A 19408-nucleotide genomic window follows, 5' to 3' on the forward strand; every position below is an offset into this window, starting at 1 on the left:
AGCACCTCCCTGTTCGCCCAGCTCCTGCACGTTGCCGCGCTTCCCCGAACACGAAGGCTTCGAGACTTTGATGTAAGATGTATGTTTGATCACGGCGTGTCAGCAGCACTTGCAGTTCTCCGAAACAAGACAGCCGCGTCACGCTGGGCTTCCCGCAAGGTGCGGGAGGGTTACCTGAGAGGAGACAAAAACTGAACAGACCCAGATCAAGAAGCCAAGGGAATATTTCACTCCCTTCAGCTATTCTTGAGCTGAAATGTCCAGTGTGGTCCTTGGCATGTTTTATATATTAAAAGGAAGGAATAACTGCAGAAAACATCCCAAACCATGCTCAGTCTAGCATCACCTGCACCTTTACTCTTCAAATCAGCCTCCTCCAAACCCCCCCTGCTTTGAGCAGCTGGTTCCAAGGGCTTTGGGTGCAGCACCCATCCCGCTGCCTCCTCTGCTGGGCAGCAGGGCAGAGCTCGAGCAGCAAATTTCATTTAACGTGTTAACGAGACGACAAAGAGGTTAAGCAGAAGCTACACCACCAATCATTAAAGCAATTTGTCACCTGGGCAGAGGACAAGAAAATAAAATACCTAAGGCAAAACCTCTAAGGCAAAGAGGTTTCCTGCAGCTCGTCAGAATTTGATACCTTACTCTTAGCACCCGGAGACACGGGGAAGGACAAGGTAAGTGGCTCATTCTGCTAAATGACAGCTCAGCAGAACAGAAACGTCGCTCGTTATCCAAAAAACAGCAGCAAGATCACAAACTGTTTACCCAGCACGAGAAGCAGGGTGTGCAGAGTCACAGCACGTAGCTGGAGCAGGACGGTGCCTGGAAGGGACCGGGCAGGACACGCTCAATGTGCCACGTGTGCCACAAAGCCTGGTCCCTGCGGGGTCTCAGGCTGTAGGTGCAGCCCCCACCAGCACAGCAGGATGAAGAACTCTTTACCAGCAACACTTCTGCGTGGGGAGCAGCAACGGGCCCCTTCTTTCCTTTTTGCTTTTTTAATTTTTCTCTAGCGACGATATAAATGCCATCGAAATGCGCTGGGGCTATGCCAGCTATTGAAACTATAGTAAATTACTATAGGTTTTCTAGAAGAAATTTTTCCCTGGGACCTTAAAACCATTTACTACGGCAAATACAGTACTTTTACTTCTAACCATCAATATTGACTTCATCTTTATTATTTTCAGATTTATACTTCCCCATGTTGATTACGATTCAGATCACACGGTGGCTTATAACGCACTGTATACAGTATTCATCTCATTTCAAAAACTGCTATTAAGATGTATCTTTCCCCACAGGCAGATCATTTGCCATATAATGTAGCCAGAGGTTGAATTTTCCTTTACTTTTTTATACATTAATTTGGTTCCCTTCACTTTGTCTCTCGCTCCCAACCCTGCAGCAGCGGCTCAGACTCAGCTTGTTTATCCCTTTACAAGGTACTGTATTTTTATTGCCTTTTATAAAAAGTGGCATTATGAAAAGATGAATCTCTTTCTATTTGTGTGTTGTCTTCATAATACAAACCCTAAGCATATTTGTTTGCTCATCCTATATTTCTTGCTATTAACTGGTGAAAGCAGTGACTTTGGAGGACCGCTACAGACGGAGAAAAGCAGATGTTTTTAAGATAATACATCAACAAATGCAACATTTGTACAGAGCCGTTTACCAAAGGACTTCAACTTGTTCATGACAATGTCTGTGCTGTCATTTGCCTCTTTAAAGATTTTTTTTGCCCAAAGAAACAAGGCAGAAGAGACATCTGAACACAAAATGCACCTGCCCAGCCACACCGCAGGACAGGGAACCCAAATCCCGAGGGGCACTGATGGCAAACCTTCCATCCACATCCTTGTGCACATCCCCTACAAGGGGGTCGCACATACCCAAAAGCACAAAGAGAAAAAAAAACCCTTAGGGCAGGGAGGTTGCCTGCTGGTTGCTGCTCTCCCCAAATTTCGGGTAGCTGTCCCCTGCCTGCACCGTGGCTCACAACAGGGGCTGCAGTGGGGGCTGGCTGGGTGCCCCACTCATGAGGACCAGCCGCATGTTTTGTGTTTATTTGAGTTGTAAACCTGGATTTATCCCCAGAAATCTGGTGCTGAAGCTACTCCTTAAGTGTGCATACACAAACTTTGCTTGGCCTTAGCACGCAGCCATGGGGGGCCATGAGAACCGCCGAGGCCTGTGGGGCACCACGATGGGAGTTTGGAAAGGCTCAGAGCCACAGGGAGCAGAGGAAAAGCCCAAAGCCTTTCTATCAACCCGCCAGAAAAGTATAGCTAAAAAAAAAAAAAAGGAAAAAAAAAGGAAAAAACAGGGAAAATTAGGGAGAAAAACAGGCAAAGGTGAACAAACAACACAGAGCAGGTGCAAACCCCACTGCACAACATGTTACTGGGAATCCCACAGCTGACAGGGCACAAAATGCAGCAAGATATGGGGCTGGGGCACACACCCCATGCTCCCCAGCCCCTTTGCGGCCCCAGTCGGTCCCCTGGGTGCCCCAGGTCCCATCGCAGCACAGGGACGGTGCCGCTGCTCCCCAGGAGCCGTGCACTAAACCCCATGCAACTGAGAAGGGTTTTATGCTTCACAGGCAGCCCCAGCCAGTCAACCGGATAAAAATAAAAAACTGCATTAAAAAAAATACATCACAGAATGGTGCACGCTTCAAATATAATTTCTGGTATCTCTGTATTCAGCAATCTTTTTCATTACATCTCAGGGCTGAGACAAACAGCTCAATCTCCTCTCTGTGAATACTTGAATAAAGACCCAAGATCGCTCGGGCTCTGTTTGCACTCTTTGTGAATTCATATCGGGCAAATAACCCAGAGAATGTATTATTTCAGGACAGGACCATGCCAGGGAAACTCATTTGAAGCAAATATCGGATGCTGCACGAGCAGAGCCGCTGCTGAGCTCCTCCAGTCGAGCTACTTCAGCAAATTGTGGGAGGGAAACCACGCGGGTGACCGGCCCCGGCTGTCCGAATGACAGATCACGTTGTAAATACCAGGGCATTTTCCTCACTGAAGTACTTCAATTTATTTTAATTTCCATTTACCGCAGGTGACGTTTCGCACAAAAATGCATTTAAAGGCTCAGGCCCTGAGCAAGCTGCGGCACCCCTTGGGAAGCCTCTGCCTTTGCAGGGAGCAGGCAATACATTTCCCAAGAAATAAGGTCCCTGATGAAAACCTTGACCAACTTCCCAGTCAGGGTGATATTACAACCCTGCAACGAGCACCCAGCATGTACTTCAACACAAGCAGAGCTTGCCAGCAATGTGTAATTGAGATTGTTAATTAAAATACTTTATGAATGCTATAAACTGCTGAGGGATCCTTCCCGAGCAGGACACAAGGCTGCAGCCACAAGCCCTCCTCTCCCTAACTCCTTGCGGAGCAGAACAGAGCCAAGCCCTAAGCACAGGCATCAGCGAGTTTTATTCCTGTGAACACGAAGGGTCGCAGACACGAGGGTTATGGGCTCAGTCACCTCGATGTACCTTAATCTTCGCTTGATTGGGGCATAAATCAAATGTATTTGCTGCACGCTCGGGCAGGGTAATGCCTGCAGGCTGCCAGAAACGGCCTTCGGGGGGCCCTGGAGATGTCACCATCCTTGGCAGACTGCTGACGATGACAGCCAAAAGCAACTTGCCCAAAAGGTAGACAAAAATACCCATTTTGCCCACGTGAGGCCATGCTGTGGGCACTGTGGGAGGATGCTCTCTGTGTCCCACGGGTGCCGAGGGCTCTCCAGCCGCAAGCCGCCTGAAGTGACTCAAGCACAGCTCAAAAACACCAGGTGAGCACTTTAACTCCACGCACTAACACATCGAGAAGCCTCCTTGGCAAAGCCCTGCGTAAGGCAGCCCCCAGCACATCGACATTTTGGGCTGAAAATGAACAAAAAGCAAAGCCCACTGGAGGTGCTGGGGAGGTGCAAACCCAGGAGCAAGGGGGGAGAGGAGCTGGGTGATGCCAGGGGGACCCCAATATCAGCAGCGATGTCCCCAAGGCACTCCTCAATGGCAGCGATTCGGGGACAAACAGAGCCGGGCAGGACGCAGGAACCCTGTCCGTTCGGTGTCACACTGTGCGACCTGTAATTACCGGGGGAATTCGGAGTCGTGTAACGATTACAAGAACAAATACTTTAAGCGCCTGGAAATTAACTGAGCCCTGGCAGTAATTAAGCTTGAAGATTAATCAGTCATTAGCAAATAACACCCTTCATCTGCTAACCACTACGCAGGGCCAAGGGAAGAGAGGGGCAGCAGGGCAGGGCACCGGCACGCAGACCCCAGCCTGGGACCCCCGCTGCCACCCACCATGTGGGGACAGCCCCAGGACAGGGACCAGGGCTCCCCCGAGCCCCCAGCTCTGGCATTTTTGGGGTCCATTTGGGATCAGCCACCTCGCACCCGCTCCATCCCTCCCCAAGCTCTTTCCAGCAGGGCCCCGGTGCTTCCCCCGCAAGCTAACGTTTCCCCTGCCCAGCAAACAGCTCTCCAGGAAGCTTCCATAAGTACTTCTAATTTCCTTCCCTCTGATGATTTACGAGGGTTGCATTCAATTAACAGCGGCATTGATTTTCCTGCAGCTGACTGGCAGCCTGCTGGCGCTCGGTATGAAAGCCACCGCTCACCTTCCCGCATGGGCAGGGAGCACGGACGGCTGGAAAAGGGACTCAGGAAACCCAGAGGCAGGCAGGGTGCTGCAGCTGGTGCTCCTAACCCAGTGTGACAAGCCATGGACCTTCCCCAAAAAACCCTTGGCACCTCCTCTAGGTCGGATTTTGGACACTTGGGTGTACCAAAAGCTGTCTCTAAAGCCCTGCAGGAGCAACGCACAGAGGCACCCACACATGCCCAGCCCCAGACGGCACCTACAGAGCTGAAGATGACTTTTGCCATCCTGGGGAGCCTTCCAGCTGCATAAAGCTGCTTGTCCTGACAGCTGAGGGGCTTTCCAAGGCCGGTGGTTCATTACACCCCACGTATTTGGATTCCTCCGTCCTTTTCCCTGCAGAAATCCACCCCTCTGGGCAGGCACAGGGGCACAGGCTGCGCTGCTGATTGCAGGGGGTTCTGTACAGCACACGGGGGGCTCGTCCCTATCCAGGAGGTGCTCTGCGAGCCCACATCCTTCCTATTTCGGTGGAGATCCTATCATAGGCATGAGAGCACTTTGGAAAGGTGAGAAATAATCCTCTGCTGCTCAGACGGAGTCGCAGGCACCAGTTTGTGCTGACCGGGGAGGGGATGAGCACAGCAGCTGTGCTAACCAGAGGGGCTTTAAAGAATCAAATCCCTTTGAAATTACCACCCCTTAATTGTATCAGCGTTTGCTGACAGCTTCAAGTCAGTCACGGGAGATCAAAGAGGGAGGGAAGAGGGAACAGGCCAGGATGGAGCCAACAATCCCACTCCCAGGCTGGGGCTGCCTTGGGCTCAGCTGCTGGAGCCCCTTTCCCTCGCAGCCCTATAGCGAAGCCAAGCCCCAGGGGCTACAGGGGAGGAGGAAGCACAAAGGAAATGCTCGGAAGATCTCAGAGACACTAAGGACCATCAACCCCATCAGCTTCATCTGCCATTTGGGATGCTCCCAGGAGATAATTTATAAGGAACAAAAGGTGGTGAGCTGGAAGAAGTCACCCCCGCCAAGGAGTATTCTGCCCCTGAAAACTGAGAAAGCTGTAATTTCCAGCACTCGGTGCCATCTCAGAGCAGCCACAAAACCCAGAGGATGCTTTGAGCAGGTCTATCAGCTCTCATCCTCTGTGGTCTGTCTGCCCCAGACTCAGCAGATGAATCAGACCCTTCCCTCAGCCCTGCCATTAGAAACCCAGAGCTGTGACACCCCCGCAGCAGGGTCACTGCTAGGTGTCACCAGCACGTGTCACCAAGAGCCACTCGTCCCTCCGAAGTGCCCGAGACCACCCTGGACCCACCTGGGACAAGCAACTCCACAGGGCTGCCGCCACCCAACGTGAGATTTCCCTCCAAAGCGATCGTCACCAGCCCACATAAACGCTTCTAAGTTCATCTTTTGGCTGCTGATGTACAGAAATTACCGTAACCTGGAATTGTTCGTTCTTTTAACGAGAAATTGGCCAAAAACATCATCGAATGGGAGCCAGCGCCTTCCAGTCTAGCAGCCACATCCCTTCCTGGGCAGGATTTCTGCTGTCCTGCTCATGCCCCCAGCCATCAGCCAGCCCCGCGACGACAATGGCCCCAGCAGCTACCATCACACAGACAAATGATATTTTTCAGTGGTTAAAATTACATTACTGAAAAGGCAAGAGCGCGCACTCGCAGGCTTCCTGTGCAGCTTTAATTCGTGCGTGCACTCAGTTCAGCGCAGCCCAGCCTTTAATTGCAGGCTCTCTTACTGTATTTTCCATTAGAGGTGCAGAAGAGACTCGGAAGGAAAGCGAGGGAGAGGAGTGGAAATGATCGTGGAAACACCGAGGTGCAGAAACGCTCACCAGCCGCCGAGCAAAAGCAAAACACTGCAGCACCCGCGGTGGCCTCGGTGACAAGGTGCAAGGCAGCGGGGACAATTGTGTGTCACATCCCTGCACCGTGTCATCTGGATCTCTGCCTGAGCAAAGCCTGCTCTGCATTTTCCCAACCTTGCGGAGCTTGCCACAAGCACTGCGCCTTAGTGTTTTTTTTTTTGTCTTGGTTTGTTTCTTTCCACCTCTGCCCCTCTGTATTCAAGTTCCTTTACCTACTATATTTTTGCAGGCCATGCAGTGACAGCAAATTAGTATGAATAAATGTTTAAAACCTCCCTAGCAAAAGGTAAATCTCTTTGTCTCTTTGGTAAATCAGCATGTTGTGATTTGAAGGCTGATGGCACCTCTCACACCATCGGCACATGGCACGGACGCAGCCCATGTACCACGGGAGCACTGGCGCCGTGCCACGAGCGTTTCAGGACCGGCCAGTTTGCTGCTATTTCATTTTTAGCCTTGCTCGGCTCCAAGGCTGGACATCTCAGCCCCGTGTCTCAAACCACAGTCATTTCAGTGGCTGTTTCAGCTTGGTGTTTCCGAAAGGGAGGATGGAGAGGAAGCTGTGGGGCTGGTGGCTCGGCGCCAGGCAGGACACCCAGGCTTTGTTCCCTTCACAGCCCTATTAGTTTTATTTTTATTGCTTTGCATCCTGGACAGACCATACAATCGCCTCCCACCTGGGGCTGCTGCCTGCACGGGAGGTGTGACACCTCCTTATCCTCTGCAGGACACAGCAGCACGGGGTGGATGATGAGAGAAGCAAGGCTGGGATTTCCCAGATCCTCCCCATGGTGCCAGGCATCACCTGGGCACCGATTTGGAGCCTCATCTGCAGGCAACCCATCCCCTGTGGTGCTCCTGCAGCGGCAGCAAGCACGATGGAGACATGTTTGCAGGGAGAACGTGAGCACAGAGCAGCAGAGCTCGCTCCGGGGTTTGATAGCAAAGGGAGCACAGCCCCCTTTGCACCACGTCCTGCTCTAACCCAGCTCCAGCTCTGCCACAGCTCAGCAGTGAAGAGATGCTCTTCCACACTGTGACACCAGCAGCAGGGACAGGTGCTCCAGGTAACCCCGAAGTTCATGGTAACTTCAGAAATTCCCCCAAAAAAAACTTTCCAGAAAAGACAAACACCACTGATGCAGATCTCCCCAAGCCCCATGCCCTGGGGAGCTCTGCCAGCAGCTCAGCCCAGGAGTTTTGACACCGCTGAACACATTGGGGGGATTTTTGCTTCTGCAAATCCCCCGTGCCCGTGATCCGGAGGCCAGCAGCGGTGCCCGGGGCCGCACGGGACATCAGTGCAGCCTACTGACCTGTCCAGAGGGAAGCGCGCTTCGTCCCCTTTGTGGAAGTCAGTGCTGTTCTCCAGCCTGGCCAGGATGTCCATCCTCTTCATCAGCAGCTCCAGCATGTCGCTCATTCGCCGCAGCACCCCTCGGGACTCCAGCGCGCCCATCACTGCAGGGGCACAAAGAGCAAGGGGACACGGTCACAGCCAGGCGCTGCCGCAGGGCACCGAGCCGGGCGATGAGACAGCGAGACCCCCCCACGATGCTTCGGCCCCCGAGCTGCCCGCCGTGCTGCCCCTGTGCCCCCCAGGTGGGCTCGGTGGGTTTGGGGCCATCTCAGTGCCCTGCACATCCCCTCCCTGGCTTTGCAGCCCCATACCCATCGTCGTGCCCAAGGTGCAGAGCTCGGAGTAATCCCTGCCTGAGCCTGAATTTATCCGGACTGCTGCAGATCCCATTAGCCAGCCCCAGCCCTGTCCTCACCTGCCTCTCTGGGCATAAACTCCCAGCACACCCACCCGACCCTGCCTGCCCCAAGTGCTTACAGAAACCAAACTTCATTCTCGAGCACTAAACAAGCAGCCTTTTGTTACACGCTTCTATTTTTCACTCTGCGAGACCCACCTAGCCCAACATCCTGCCTTTGGCAGCAGCCTAAAGGGGATGTTTAGGGAAAAGCACGAGAAACAGAGCAAATCCCCGCTCCTCCCTCAACACATCCTCCCAGCAGCACCACGTTTTCCTACTGCAGAGAAAAAAAAATCTTTTCTTCCCAGACCTACTACAGGATAGGTGCCCCAGGCGCTGGAAATAGCTCACTGTTTGTGCATTGCATCTCAGCAAAGTCTTCCAGCAGGGAAAAACCCCCGATTCCCAGCCCCATTTTGCACTCTTCTTGCTTCGGGCTGGCACGGCACCGACCAACATTGTGCTGAAATTGCTGGCAGCCGAGCTCCCTGAGCCCCCGGACCGGCAACAGGCGGGGTCCTGGTTTGATCTTCTGCTTAGTGCTCGGCAGCCCCGAGCCCCGAGCCAAGGAATAGAAAATAAAGCTCCCGTTTCATCTCAGCATGCTTCATTTCATGTCCGCAATAACTTAATCAGCGCATAATCCCCAAACTTCTCCCGTTTAGCTTATCTCCACACACATGTGCTTGTCAAGAGGCAGCACACATTTCGTTTACAGAGCAGCAGGAGATGCACAGATGGATGCTGCGGGGGGCTATCGGGATCTGGGCAGCTCCCCTGCTGCTGCAGACGGGCACAAACCCAGCTGTAGGAAGGTCAGAGTGCAGCCCCCTGCCCACGTCAAGCAGAACAGGGACCTATACATTGGTGGCATCCAAATGACCGTGGTGTTTTATGGCCGTGCTGGGATCTGGCTGCCCCAGGAAATCTCCCAAGGTTTGACTCCTGATGCTGCAGTGCTGAAGCTGTGCAGGCAGCAGGGGGGATTCCCAGCTCCGACATGGGAGGGCTGCATCGAGCACCGCAGCTGATCCGGGGGCTTTGGCACCCACGTCCCCCCCTGCAACAGGCTCCTGAGCACCCCACAGAGCCGGGCAGTGCTAGGTGCTCGCCCCAGCAGCTCCATGGGTGCTGTGAGAGCATCGCATTGCTGCCACATGCACCTGAGCAAGGTTACATCCGAGCCCTAAACCCTACGGGAAGCTGACGGCAGGCCAGCAGGACCTTGTCAAGGCCAGCAGGAATCTTGCTGCTTGGCTAAGATTATCAACAACACATTATTTTTTCCTGACGCTATCCAATAAAATGGAAGAAAAACAGAGTGAAAGCAATTCCAAAAAAATAAATAAATTGTCCCATCCATTCCTGGGACTTTCAAACCCTCCCTGGGCTCCCATGGCAAGGAGTTGGAGACTTGTGCTTGGATCAGCGGGTGCTCGTGGTCCTGAGCAGCCCCAGACCACCCTGGCCAGGTCCAGGAATGAAGCAGCCACCTTTGCCTACCCTATCACCCAAGCCAGAGCCCAATCCTCCGGGTGGGGCAGGAGTCACAGCCTTTCTCACTAAAAGGCAGGACTGCTGAAAAATGCACAATTAAAAGATGCTGTGGGGGTCAAAAGTGGAAATTTAGACCCCGGAGCTCTATTTGCTCTGTCCAGGGACATCCCCAGACACAGCTGGGCAAACATGGCAAAGACATGGTCAACAAAAACATTTTGAAATGGGCTTAAGTCAAAAAATCCACCCCGAAAATGTGTCCTGGATGGATCGGGAGCCCACAGCCGTGCTGCTCTGCTGGGAAATGGCAAGGGAGATCCCAGCAGGGGAGCAGGGATGATTTAGTGTTGCTGTCGCCTTCGCCGCTCAGAGCCGGCCTGCTGCCCCGCTTCGTAGCCAGCCTGCACTCATTTAATTAAGAACGCTCATTTAGCCGTGCTGCTCGTTTGAAATTTAAATGGCTGCTCGCAAAGCCCAGGCAGCAACCAGCTCTGCCCCTTATTAACACCCAGCCACACGCAGGGAGCTGGCCCCCATGGAGAAGAGCCTGGAAAATCCCTCCCAGGGGGCCACCACGTCCCCAGCAAGCCCCTTGGGGTCACCCGTGGGTATCTCCCACATCGCAACCCCCCCGGGACCCTGCTGCAGCCCTCCTGTGCCGGGGGGGGTCTCACCCTTCATGCAGGGCTGTCCTGGCACATGTGTCCCCCCCACCGTGCCCTCCCCTGGCTCCTGAAGTGAAGTCCAAGCTCTGCCCATCGCCACCTCTCCTCTGCCGGGGTTGGTTTTTCCCCTTGTTGTTGTTGTTCCAGGAGCTTAAGGAGGATAACGAGGACAATTTGACATTTTTGGCAACCATTATTACATCTCTTGGAAAGCCTGCCTCATTAAAAAAAACAAAGAAAGGAGGAAAAGTGCTGAAGCCACTCTTTTTAAAACACGCAGGAGCCGGGGTTCATTTGTCACCCCGACGCGGGCACTCGCAGCAGCCAGGCAGGGGCCGCGCTGCCCCCGAGCCCCCACCTGCATTTTGCCAGCTCCCTCTCATATAAAACTCCTTAAAACCATCCACCAGCAAGCTCAGATGTCACGTCCCCAAACACCCGCCTAGGGTGAGGGTGCCTGCCTGGCTGCAGGGATTTGAGCCTCTAAACCCATGATGAAGATCCTCGAGAGCAGGGCAGGAGGCAGGAAAAACCCAAACCTGAACCAACAGCACAAAAACCCAGCGAAATAGCCTAGCAAGCAACTTCCCTCTAAAAAACAAAAAGCGAGAGAGCTGCTAATTACAAAAGAGAAATATTCTAATTACCCTTGATAATCAGCAGTGATGGGAGAGAAAACACAAGTAAAACTGCTCAACGGATTAATTGGAGTTTGCCAAAGTGTGACAGGTTTCTGACAGTTTTCTGAGTGGCAGACACTCTTTAAAGGCAATCACCGAACCTGACAGAGGTTTTCATAGTAGCACTATGAAATAATGATTGCAATCAATCATATCTTACTGGATTTCGTGAGACATGCTGGTAAACACAGCAGAGGGAGGAGAATTATTTATGGTGTTTCAGAAGAGCATACAGCTAAGTAATTGGATGAAATCAGGGGAAAAAAAAAGAAAGCATCCCCTCCGGGTGGTATCTATTGGAAGAAGAAATAGTTTCTCTGCAGAACTGCTGGAAGAGATAGCCAATATGCTCAGATTTGGATGGGTCAAATCCCTGGGGAAGGCAATAATGACACTGGTGTCTTTAAAGCACCTTCTCGGAGCAAACGCATCTCTGGGCGAGCATCCCACCCGCATGCTCACCTGGCACCAAAAGCTGCAGGAGCCAGGAAGCGCATGGGTGGATCCTGCTCCGTGTGCAGGTGGCCCCGGTGGGGACAGCAAAATACAGTGCTGGGTATCTTGGTGGGGGCTGCATAAGAGCCCAGTGTGAGGCTGGGGGCTCTGGATAGGGAGTGGGGCAGAGCTGTCAAAGTCCAGGCTGTGCTGGGGGGGGAACAGCACATGGGAAGGAGGTTTTCTTGCTGGAGCATCACGTTTTGGGACCCTGAGCATCCTTGCCATGCCGCCCCAAGCTGCCACACCATTACTCTGAGTTGTGCCCACCCAGCGCTTCTCCAGGTTTTCAAATGGAGCTGAAACCCCCTGGGAGAAACACCCTCACTGAGCAACGTGGTCCCCTTAGCCTCTTGGGCTGATTTCAGCCTCCTGGCCCTGCTCAGGGCCTGCACCCAGATGGCAGCACCCATCCCTGGGTCACCTCGGCCCCATCCTGCCCAGGACAGGCCTCACGCTGCTCAGCACAAGCCCATCAGCCCCGGCTTCATGTCGAGGAGCTGGGGAAAAGAGAGGAATGTGCTGGGGAAACGGTGCTTGGGGTGGCACCCAGCCTTCTGCATCCCTTGTGCTTCCCTCCTCGTGGGTGCAGGACCCCAGCGCCACCCCAGGGGTGCAGTGGTGGCACCTCACCTCACCTCGGTCCTTCTCACACTGCCTGCGCAGAGCTTTTCTACCCAAAGACCAGCCCAGTTTCAAGGGGAGCAAAAGCCTCCCTAACCCAGCAGCCCCAAGATCCTGTCCCAGCCGTGCTGGGGAAACCGAGGCACAGCCTCAACCCACCCCTCCACAGCCCTGAACATCCTCCTGACATTTAAAATGCGATTCTGCAATATCTCTCTGCTGTTCATAACATGGCTGATTTGCTGTGGATTTTTTTCCTCCTTCTCAGACATAAGTCACATCCCTGCCTGGCTGTCTTGCAACAGCTGAACGCTCCACTACGAGAAGGGAATTTGCTCAGAGATGGTAAGATATTACTTACATCCACCGAAAATACCAGCTGAATTAATTTCAACCTAAAGCATCATTTGCTTTGCTTTGTTTTTCTCCTTTAAAGGACAACTCTAGGCTACTTAAACTCCTCAAAAGGACAGCATGCTCCTGAAGGAGCGGACTGCAGGAAGGAGCAGATGTTCCCGGGGTTACTCAGCAGAACCACAGCCTACAGCCCCATACCCTCTGCGAGGACCACAGCGGCTGGGAGATGCACCCAGGGCAGCCTGCACCATCCTGGGTCAGCAGCTGGCCCCGTGGCTGATCCTAAAGCAACGAACCACGCAGGCTTGGAGACGGAGAGCTGGTGGCCACCTTCGCTGCTTCCAAGGGAGCGAAGTAGAAGCCCCCCGCTGCTCTCCTGCACTCCTCTATTTACCTTCGCCATCGATTTTGATTCAAGCGGCTTAAAAGGCCACAGAGCCAACTAGGCCAGGGCTGGCCCCGCTATAATCCGTTCAAATCGCAGCCCAGAAGCCCAGCACCACGGAAGCCCCAGGGCAGACCCAAGCTAGTGGTGCCCGGGTCCCTTTGGGGTCTCTGGCCTCACCTCCTCCTCAGAGGCAGCCTTCGCTCACCGACCTGTGTCCATGCCTGGCAGGGAGCAGAGGGGGCTCCGGGAGCTCCCCCCCACCCCATCGCCTCCCCTTTCCCCCACCATCCGCACAGAAACACGCACAGCACCAGGCTGCAGCTCCGTACCTCCCCACTAACACGTGCCTGCTCCGTATTTCCAGAGAAATAAGAAAAGGCAGGAGGCTGAGCAGTACAAACAGACACTTGCATTTATAGACAGGAGCGTTTCGTTACCTCAATGGAGAGCGTAGGGCTGTTCCCTCCCCATTTTTATTACTTCTTTACCCTCCCACCCACCAAGGGACAGAGATCTGCCCTGGGGGCAACGGGGACAGTCGCAGAAGTCCTGCCACAAACTGTCACACCGCAGGGAAAACAAGCCCGGTCGTCTCCTCCTGTCCCCAGCAGTCCCATGGGAGAGAGGACAAGAACACGCCCAACCCCAGCACAAGCTGCAGGTCAGCATTTTATTTACTTAACTTTTTTTTTTTTTTTTTAAACTCTTCCCCATCCCCCTCTTCACTGTTTTTTAATGAGTACTTGCAGGGTATTTTTAGTTGCTCCTCTATTGCCAGCCAGCACTATTTTAAATTGCATCTTAAGCTATTCCGCAGCGCTCCAAACACCTCGCGCCGCAGGCGAGGCTGCTCCAAACAACAAGATTAACATCGATTTTAAATTGCTTCCTAAAACACAAGGACTGGATCAGTCGCGGTCACAGCGGTGCCCCAGCCCGAAGGACACGGGGCTCCGGGCCTGTGCTGGGTGCATTCAGCACCGGGGGGGCAAAGCTGGACCCCAGATTTGGAGCTGGCACCCCTGCTCAGGGGGACACCCCCAGGGCAAGGCATCCCCAACATCGCTTCGTCCATCCTCTTTACAGGAGAGGTATCCCCACGAGGGCACCGGCACCTAATTATCTGGTTCTCCTGCAGCCCCCATTGCTGGCCCAGGGAAAATGGCATTTTTGGGAGCCAATGTGCCATGGATGGCAGGAAACTGGTTCAAAGGACTCCAGGCTGGCATTCACATGCCCCATCCTCTCCCTCCTCTGCACCGCGTGCCCAGCTCCGCAGCTTTATTTACGACTTCACATTTGAGAGCTTCCCTAATTTAACGTTCCCAAAATGACCACCGGTTTTGTTTCAGCCAAAACTACCGGCCAAACAACTCTGGGCAGCCTGCCACTGCGTTTAAGGGGGGCAAAGAAATCACCCCTCCCTCCAAACCACCCCGGCTCAGTAGCCACATCCTGCCAGCAGGGCATCAGCAGAGCCATGGGAAGGGGCTCAGCTAACACCTGCCTGGGCTGGATAAAGCCCTGGGCCCCCATTTCGGCCACAGCAACAAATAAATCAGTGGGGAAAAATCCAGCTTTTAGAGGCTGCTCTGGTTCCCGCTGTGCTAGCTTTCTTTTCTGAAGTACCTACTGCCTCCCAGGCTCAGGATGAATTTTGATTTAGGAGTGAAAGGGATAATAAAAGCACAGAGAGCCGTTAACATTCCTCCTGGCTGTGGTGGGGTGTTTGCTCATCACAGGTTGATGGAAATGCCATTTGACTTCCTTAGGAGCTATAGAAAATCAATTAATTGATTTAATCATTCCCCGGGGATCCGCTGCTCACGGAGATAATGGAGCGCTGGGGGCCAGCGGGACGCTGCTGGTCTGACACAGGGGGGACGTGGGCAGGAGGGGGCCACAGCCCTAGGCTTTGCTTGAACAAAGTGCTCACCCCAAAGGGACAAGGATCAAGGGGACAGCGTGAGCTTCCTGAGCCCCACAGCCCCCCCCCGTGCACCACAGCGGCCCCTGGGGACATGGCACATGCCAGGACCATCATTCACCTCTGCTCCCACCCCATCACAATTAGCTGCTCCGTCAATTTATGGCTTGTGAATCAGCACTGCTGCCTTCCAGGAAGTTTGGTGGCATTTTAATTTATGTTTTCAAGCCTGCAGGCGTCCAGTTCTGGGCAGCGATTGTACCAAGTGGGCACTCCAGGAGGAGACGTGCGCCCAGGGCGGGTTAGGCCTTAACCACCACTTCAGCCTCCGGCTTCATTTCACACCTCTTCGCCCTGCAAAGCAGCATCTGCATCTTACTCCTGTGTGCATCCCAGTGGACTGGGTGCTGAGCCCTCCTCAAGCACAGAGAAAACAGGCTGGGTGCCCCATCCCTCCCCCAAAACTGCCACTGGGAGAAACCACCTCAAAGCTAACACGCCTGAGCCACTCAGAGATAAATGGGGACCCCCCCACTGATGTCTTTATTTTCCCCCCTATTTCAACAGCACTCATTTCCCTGCCTGGAATAGCAATTTAACAAGAGCTGTAAAGTTTTACACTTCCACTTTAAGCTCCCTTTTCAGAAGGGGGCTGGAGACTCGAGCCCAGCACGTGTACCCCAAGTACAAGGGTACACTGATCTGGGAGCAAAGCACCCAACAGGCAGCACGGGCTCGTGCACCAGCCCAGGAGCACAGGGAACGACACCCCCAGCTCCTCTGCTACCACTGCTGCATCCCTGCCTGGCATCCTGGGAGACACCAGAAGACTCAGGCACAAGGAGGGGATGGGTATTTTAACCAAACCCCACTTTTTCCACCCGATCCTGGTGCCAGCAGCACTCGCTCCCTCAGATGGAGCCGCTGCCACCCACAGCCGCTCCCCGCGGCCACTTCTCAGCACCCAGCATGGCATTAAGCAATAATTAACAAAGCCTCCCTGTACCCAACAGCCAGAGCAGCAGAAGTCATCACTGCAGCCGCATGCAGTGCTATCTACTTAAAAGAGCCCCTGGAGCACCCGAGCATCTGCCAGGAGCTGCAGGGTGCGGGGCTGGGGGAGAGGCAGAAAGCCCTCACTCCATGTTTGGGATCTGCCTTGCTTCAGCATCTCCATTCCCTACAAAGGACTGGAGGGCAGCAGGGAGGAGATGGTCCTGAGCTGCAGCAGCCGCCATAGTGCAGCTTCTCCAGGCAGGAAGGGCAAGCAGGAAGCTCTCCAGGCTTCCCGAGCCAAGGAGGTGCTCCAGCACCAGCCGGTTTGCCTTGGCACTGGCCAGGCAGCCTCTTCCAGCATCAGCCGGCTGCTCAGAGCTGCTTCGGATGGGGCAGCAGCAGCAGAGCCGGCCGCGAGGCACTGCAGGGGCTGTAGGACATCACTCGCAGCTGCAGGCAGGCTCTGGGTACCGAAGAGCTGCCTGGCACACTTCTCCAGGCGGGTTTCACCTTGCTGGCATCCCTCCATCCACCTGCAAGCTCCAGCAGACTCAAATCCAGCTCTCGATGCAGCAGAAATAGGCTGTGGGGATATGCAAGACCCATGCCCTCCTAGCAGCCTTAGTGCCACCAGCACCCGCCCCAGGGACCTGGGGAAGCTACCAGCCACCCCACTGGGGTAGATATCAGACAGGGGAGCCTCCCGCTGCCTTTTGCCAGAGTTTTGCATAAGCCAAATCTGAATTCAGGTCACGGTGCTGCGACAGCGCTCCCGTCCCTCCGCCTGCACAAGCGCCCCGCTGCTGCCCGGGCGAAGCGCTCACGCTCCAGCGGTGGATCCTGACAAGGTGCTTACAAGCCGCTGCAGATGGTTACCCGGCCCCGCTCAGCAAACAACGACAAAACACAGCCAGAGCAGCCCTGGGGAGAATTGTAACTCACCCGGGAAGAAACTGGGAATAATTATTGCTGAGTCTGCCCAGCCGAACCTGCCCAGCTCCGTCCTTCACTCTGCTCATGTCCCCCCATCATTGCCACTTGGTGACACGAGACTTCGCAAGCAGTTCTCCTGGCATCATCAGCATGCATTAAAGGCGATAAGACAAATGTATAACCCTGCAAGACTTTTTGAAAGCAAAGGGAAGGTGAGCATCGCTGGAAGGGTACACGTGTGCCTTACATCTCCAGCCCAAGCATTTGCTCCCAGGGGGTTTTCTCCAGCAAGACCCATATGGGTCAGATGAGATGGGCTGGCAAAGCTACTTGGAGGGATTTTGCTGGTCCCAAGCCACGTTTCCATTAAAATAACCTCATTCCCTGCCTGAAGGCAGGGGCAAAAGCAGCAATAACCCTTCCCAGGACAGAGGGAACTGGGATATATAAGGACAGACGTCTGTGTGCTGTTTTAACCCCCCTCAGGCTGAGCAGCACCTTGCTGCAGCCAGCACCCCGCAAGCAGAGCCGAGCCACCCCCGCACAATCAGCTCTACACAGAGGTCAGGACCATGCACACACCTCCTCCTCCTCCCCGAGCTGCAGGACGACGACAGTTTCTCGAGCTCTCTCTGATCATTAGCGATGCTGAGCTTGACCTTTCCTCATCTCCTGCGAGAACAAACGACGGAGGTATCTGGCCAGGCTAATCCAGCCAGGGAGCTGCCGGAGCGGGAGGGGAGCCAGCAGAAGCAGGAGCGAGAGCAAAGGACCCCTCTTAGGGGATCACGTCGGTTCTCACATTTCTGTTTGGCCTCTTTGCTCAGCTCCTCGGGGAGCCATTCAGGGCATTAAACGAACACGAGATCCCATCGTTTCATGGTACTGTGACTCCGGAACGGCAGAGATGCCCTACAAAACCCTGAGCAACCTTCACTATTATCTTCTGTGGCACAATTCCCCCTCCGTGAGCATCCCTCCTCCTGAGGGAGGAACCACGAGCACCAAGGTATTGAGCTGTGCTGCACAGCCCTAAACAACCTCTCCACTTCTGTGTTCATTGAGGGAAGAAATTGCTTTAAGCAGGTGAGACTCCAGGATCCAGAGCAAGCCACGACCACAGGAGAGGCGCAGAGCTTTGGTAGCTGTAAAACACGACAAGGGCTGGTTTCGGGAGGGCAGGGGGGGATTTCTGCCAGGTGATGCTCAGTACCGTTTCCAGCACAAAGTGCCTTGGCTGCTGGCCCTCTCCCGAGAACTCTGAAGTCCTGTGCAATGAACCAAAGCCATCCTGGCAGCCCAGGAAAGCAGCACTGGGGATGGGGCTGCCTGGGAAGCCTGGTACTCATCCCACAAGCTGTCCAGTATTCTCAGCCCCAAGGAGATCAGACCCCAAAACACATTTCAGCAACCTAGGATGAGGTGCAGCAGCCTTGCAGAGGACGTGCTTCACCCCTGCTCGCCTGCCTGTTCCAGCTTGCTCTCTGAAAGCAGCTCAGCGCCACCCTTCCCTTCCTTCGTTTCCCATGGGGCTGAGAAAACACAACGCGGGAGCTGTGGTCACCAGCAGGAAGCCATCCGGAGATGCTGCTGTGGGATTGTTTTTTGGGGGAAAAAGGCAGGTGCTGAGCTTCTCAAGCCAAGCATCGGCCCGGACAGGAATCACTTGAGGCCGGGTCGGAGAGGCAGCTGCAGGAGCAGCATCAGTGAGCGCACAGCCAGCAACCACATCCCAAAGATGTGTACGAGAGCCACTCGACGCACTCACACCCAAGCACCACCAGAATCGGCAGAACTTTGGTCCAGGCTCTCGGAGCCAGCACCAGGCACAAGCCAGCAGCGAGGGCTGGTTTGGGAATTCAGACCCATCCCACACATCCCCAGGGCTGCTGTGCGTCCCTGCAGCACCTTCCACCCCAGCATATGAGGGAAAAATAACAATCAGAAGTCCTGCCACTTTTAAACTAGCTACAGCAGTTGCAGGCAATATTCCAGACACTTGTAGTCATGGTTTAACACTTAACAACCTATTTCCCTCTGCTAAGCCCCGCAGCAGCAGGCTGTGTATCATCGCCGAGACCAGCCCAGGGCCCCAGAGCTGCCGTCACCCTGCCAGCACTCGCTGCTCCTTTCTGCCCATTAAACATTTTGGTGAGGTTTTAGGATCAGACCCCTGCCCCAGGCCAGCTCTACTCCAGCAGTAAAACAAAGCAGAAAGAGATGCTCAGGAAGGAGAAAAAAAAAACCATTTTAAATTCCAAGCAGGAGGAGAGACGAGGGCACAGAAACCTGAATCTCTCGAGTCTCGAGCTGCTCCCAAAGCGTCTCCCACATTCAAAATTTATAGACTCGTCTGTTCTCTTTTTCTAATCTAGATCTTTGTTTGTAGAACAAATTCTCTCAGTGGCCATTTCAAAACAAAGGAACCTTTGTCTGTGTTTACTTGACGGCAGCGGATTAGGATATAATAATTCGCATTTCTGAAGGTTTTTATTTATCGTTAAGAGGCAAAGCCTCTGCTGCATCAAATCGTCAGG

The 19408-nt window shown here is 54.0% G+C and overlaps 1 protein-coding gene across 2 annotated transcripts in view; it reads right to left on the reverse strand.

The window, feature by feature from the left end:
- MGAT5B (alpha-1,6-mannosylglycoprotein 6-beta-N-acetylglucosaminyltransferase B) overlaps positions 1 to 19408 on the reverse strand; it is a 56859-nt gene that overhangs the window by 28514 nt on the left and 8937 nt on the right. For both annotated transcript variants that reach the window (XM_035570552.1, XM_035570551.1), the window contains exon 3: positions 7866 to 8010. In XM_035570552.1, the coding sequence (XP_035426445.1) occupies positions 7866 to 8010 (145 nt within the window). The remainder of the gene's footprint in view (positions 1 to 7865; positions 8011 to 19408) is intronic.

This window comes from Cygnus atratus, chromosome 18, assembly GCF_013377495.2.
Source record: "Cygnus atratus isolate AKBS03 ecotype Queensland, Australia chromosome 18, CAtr_DNAZoo_HiC_assembly, whole genome shotgun sequence".
Classification (NCBI taxonomy): Eukaryota; Metazoa; Chordata; class Aves; order Anseriformes; family Anatidae; genus Cygnus; species Cygnus atratus.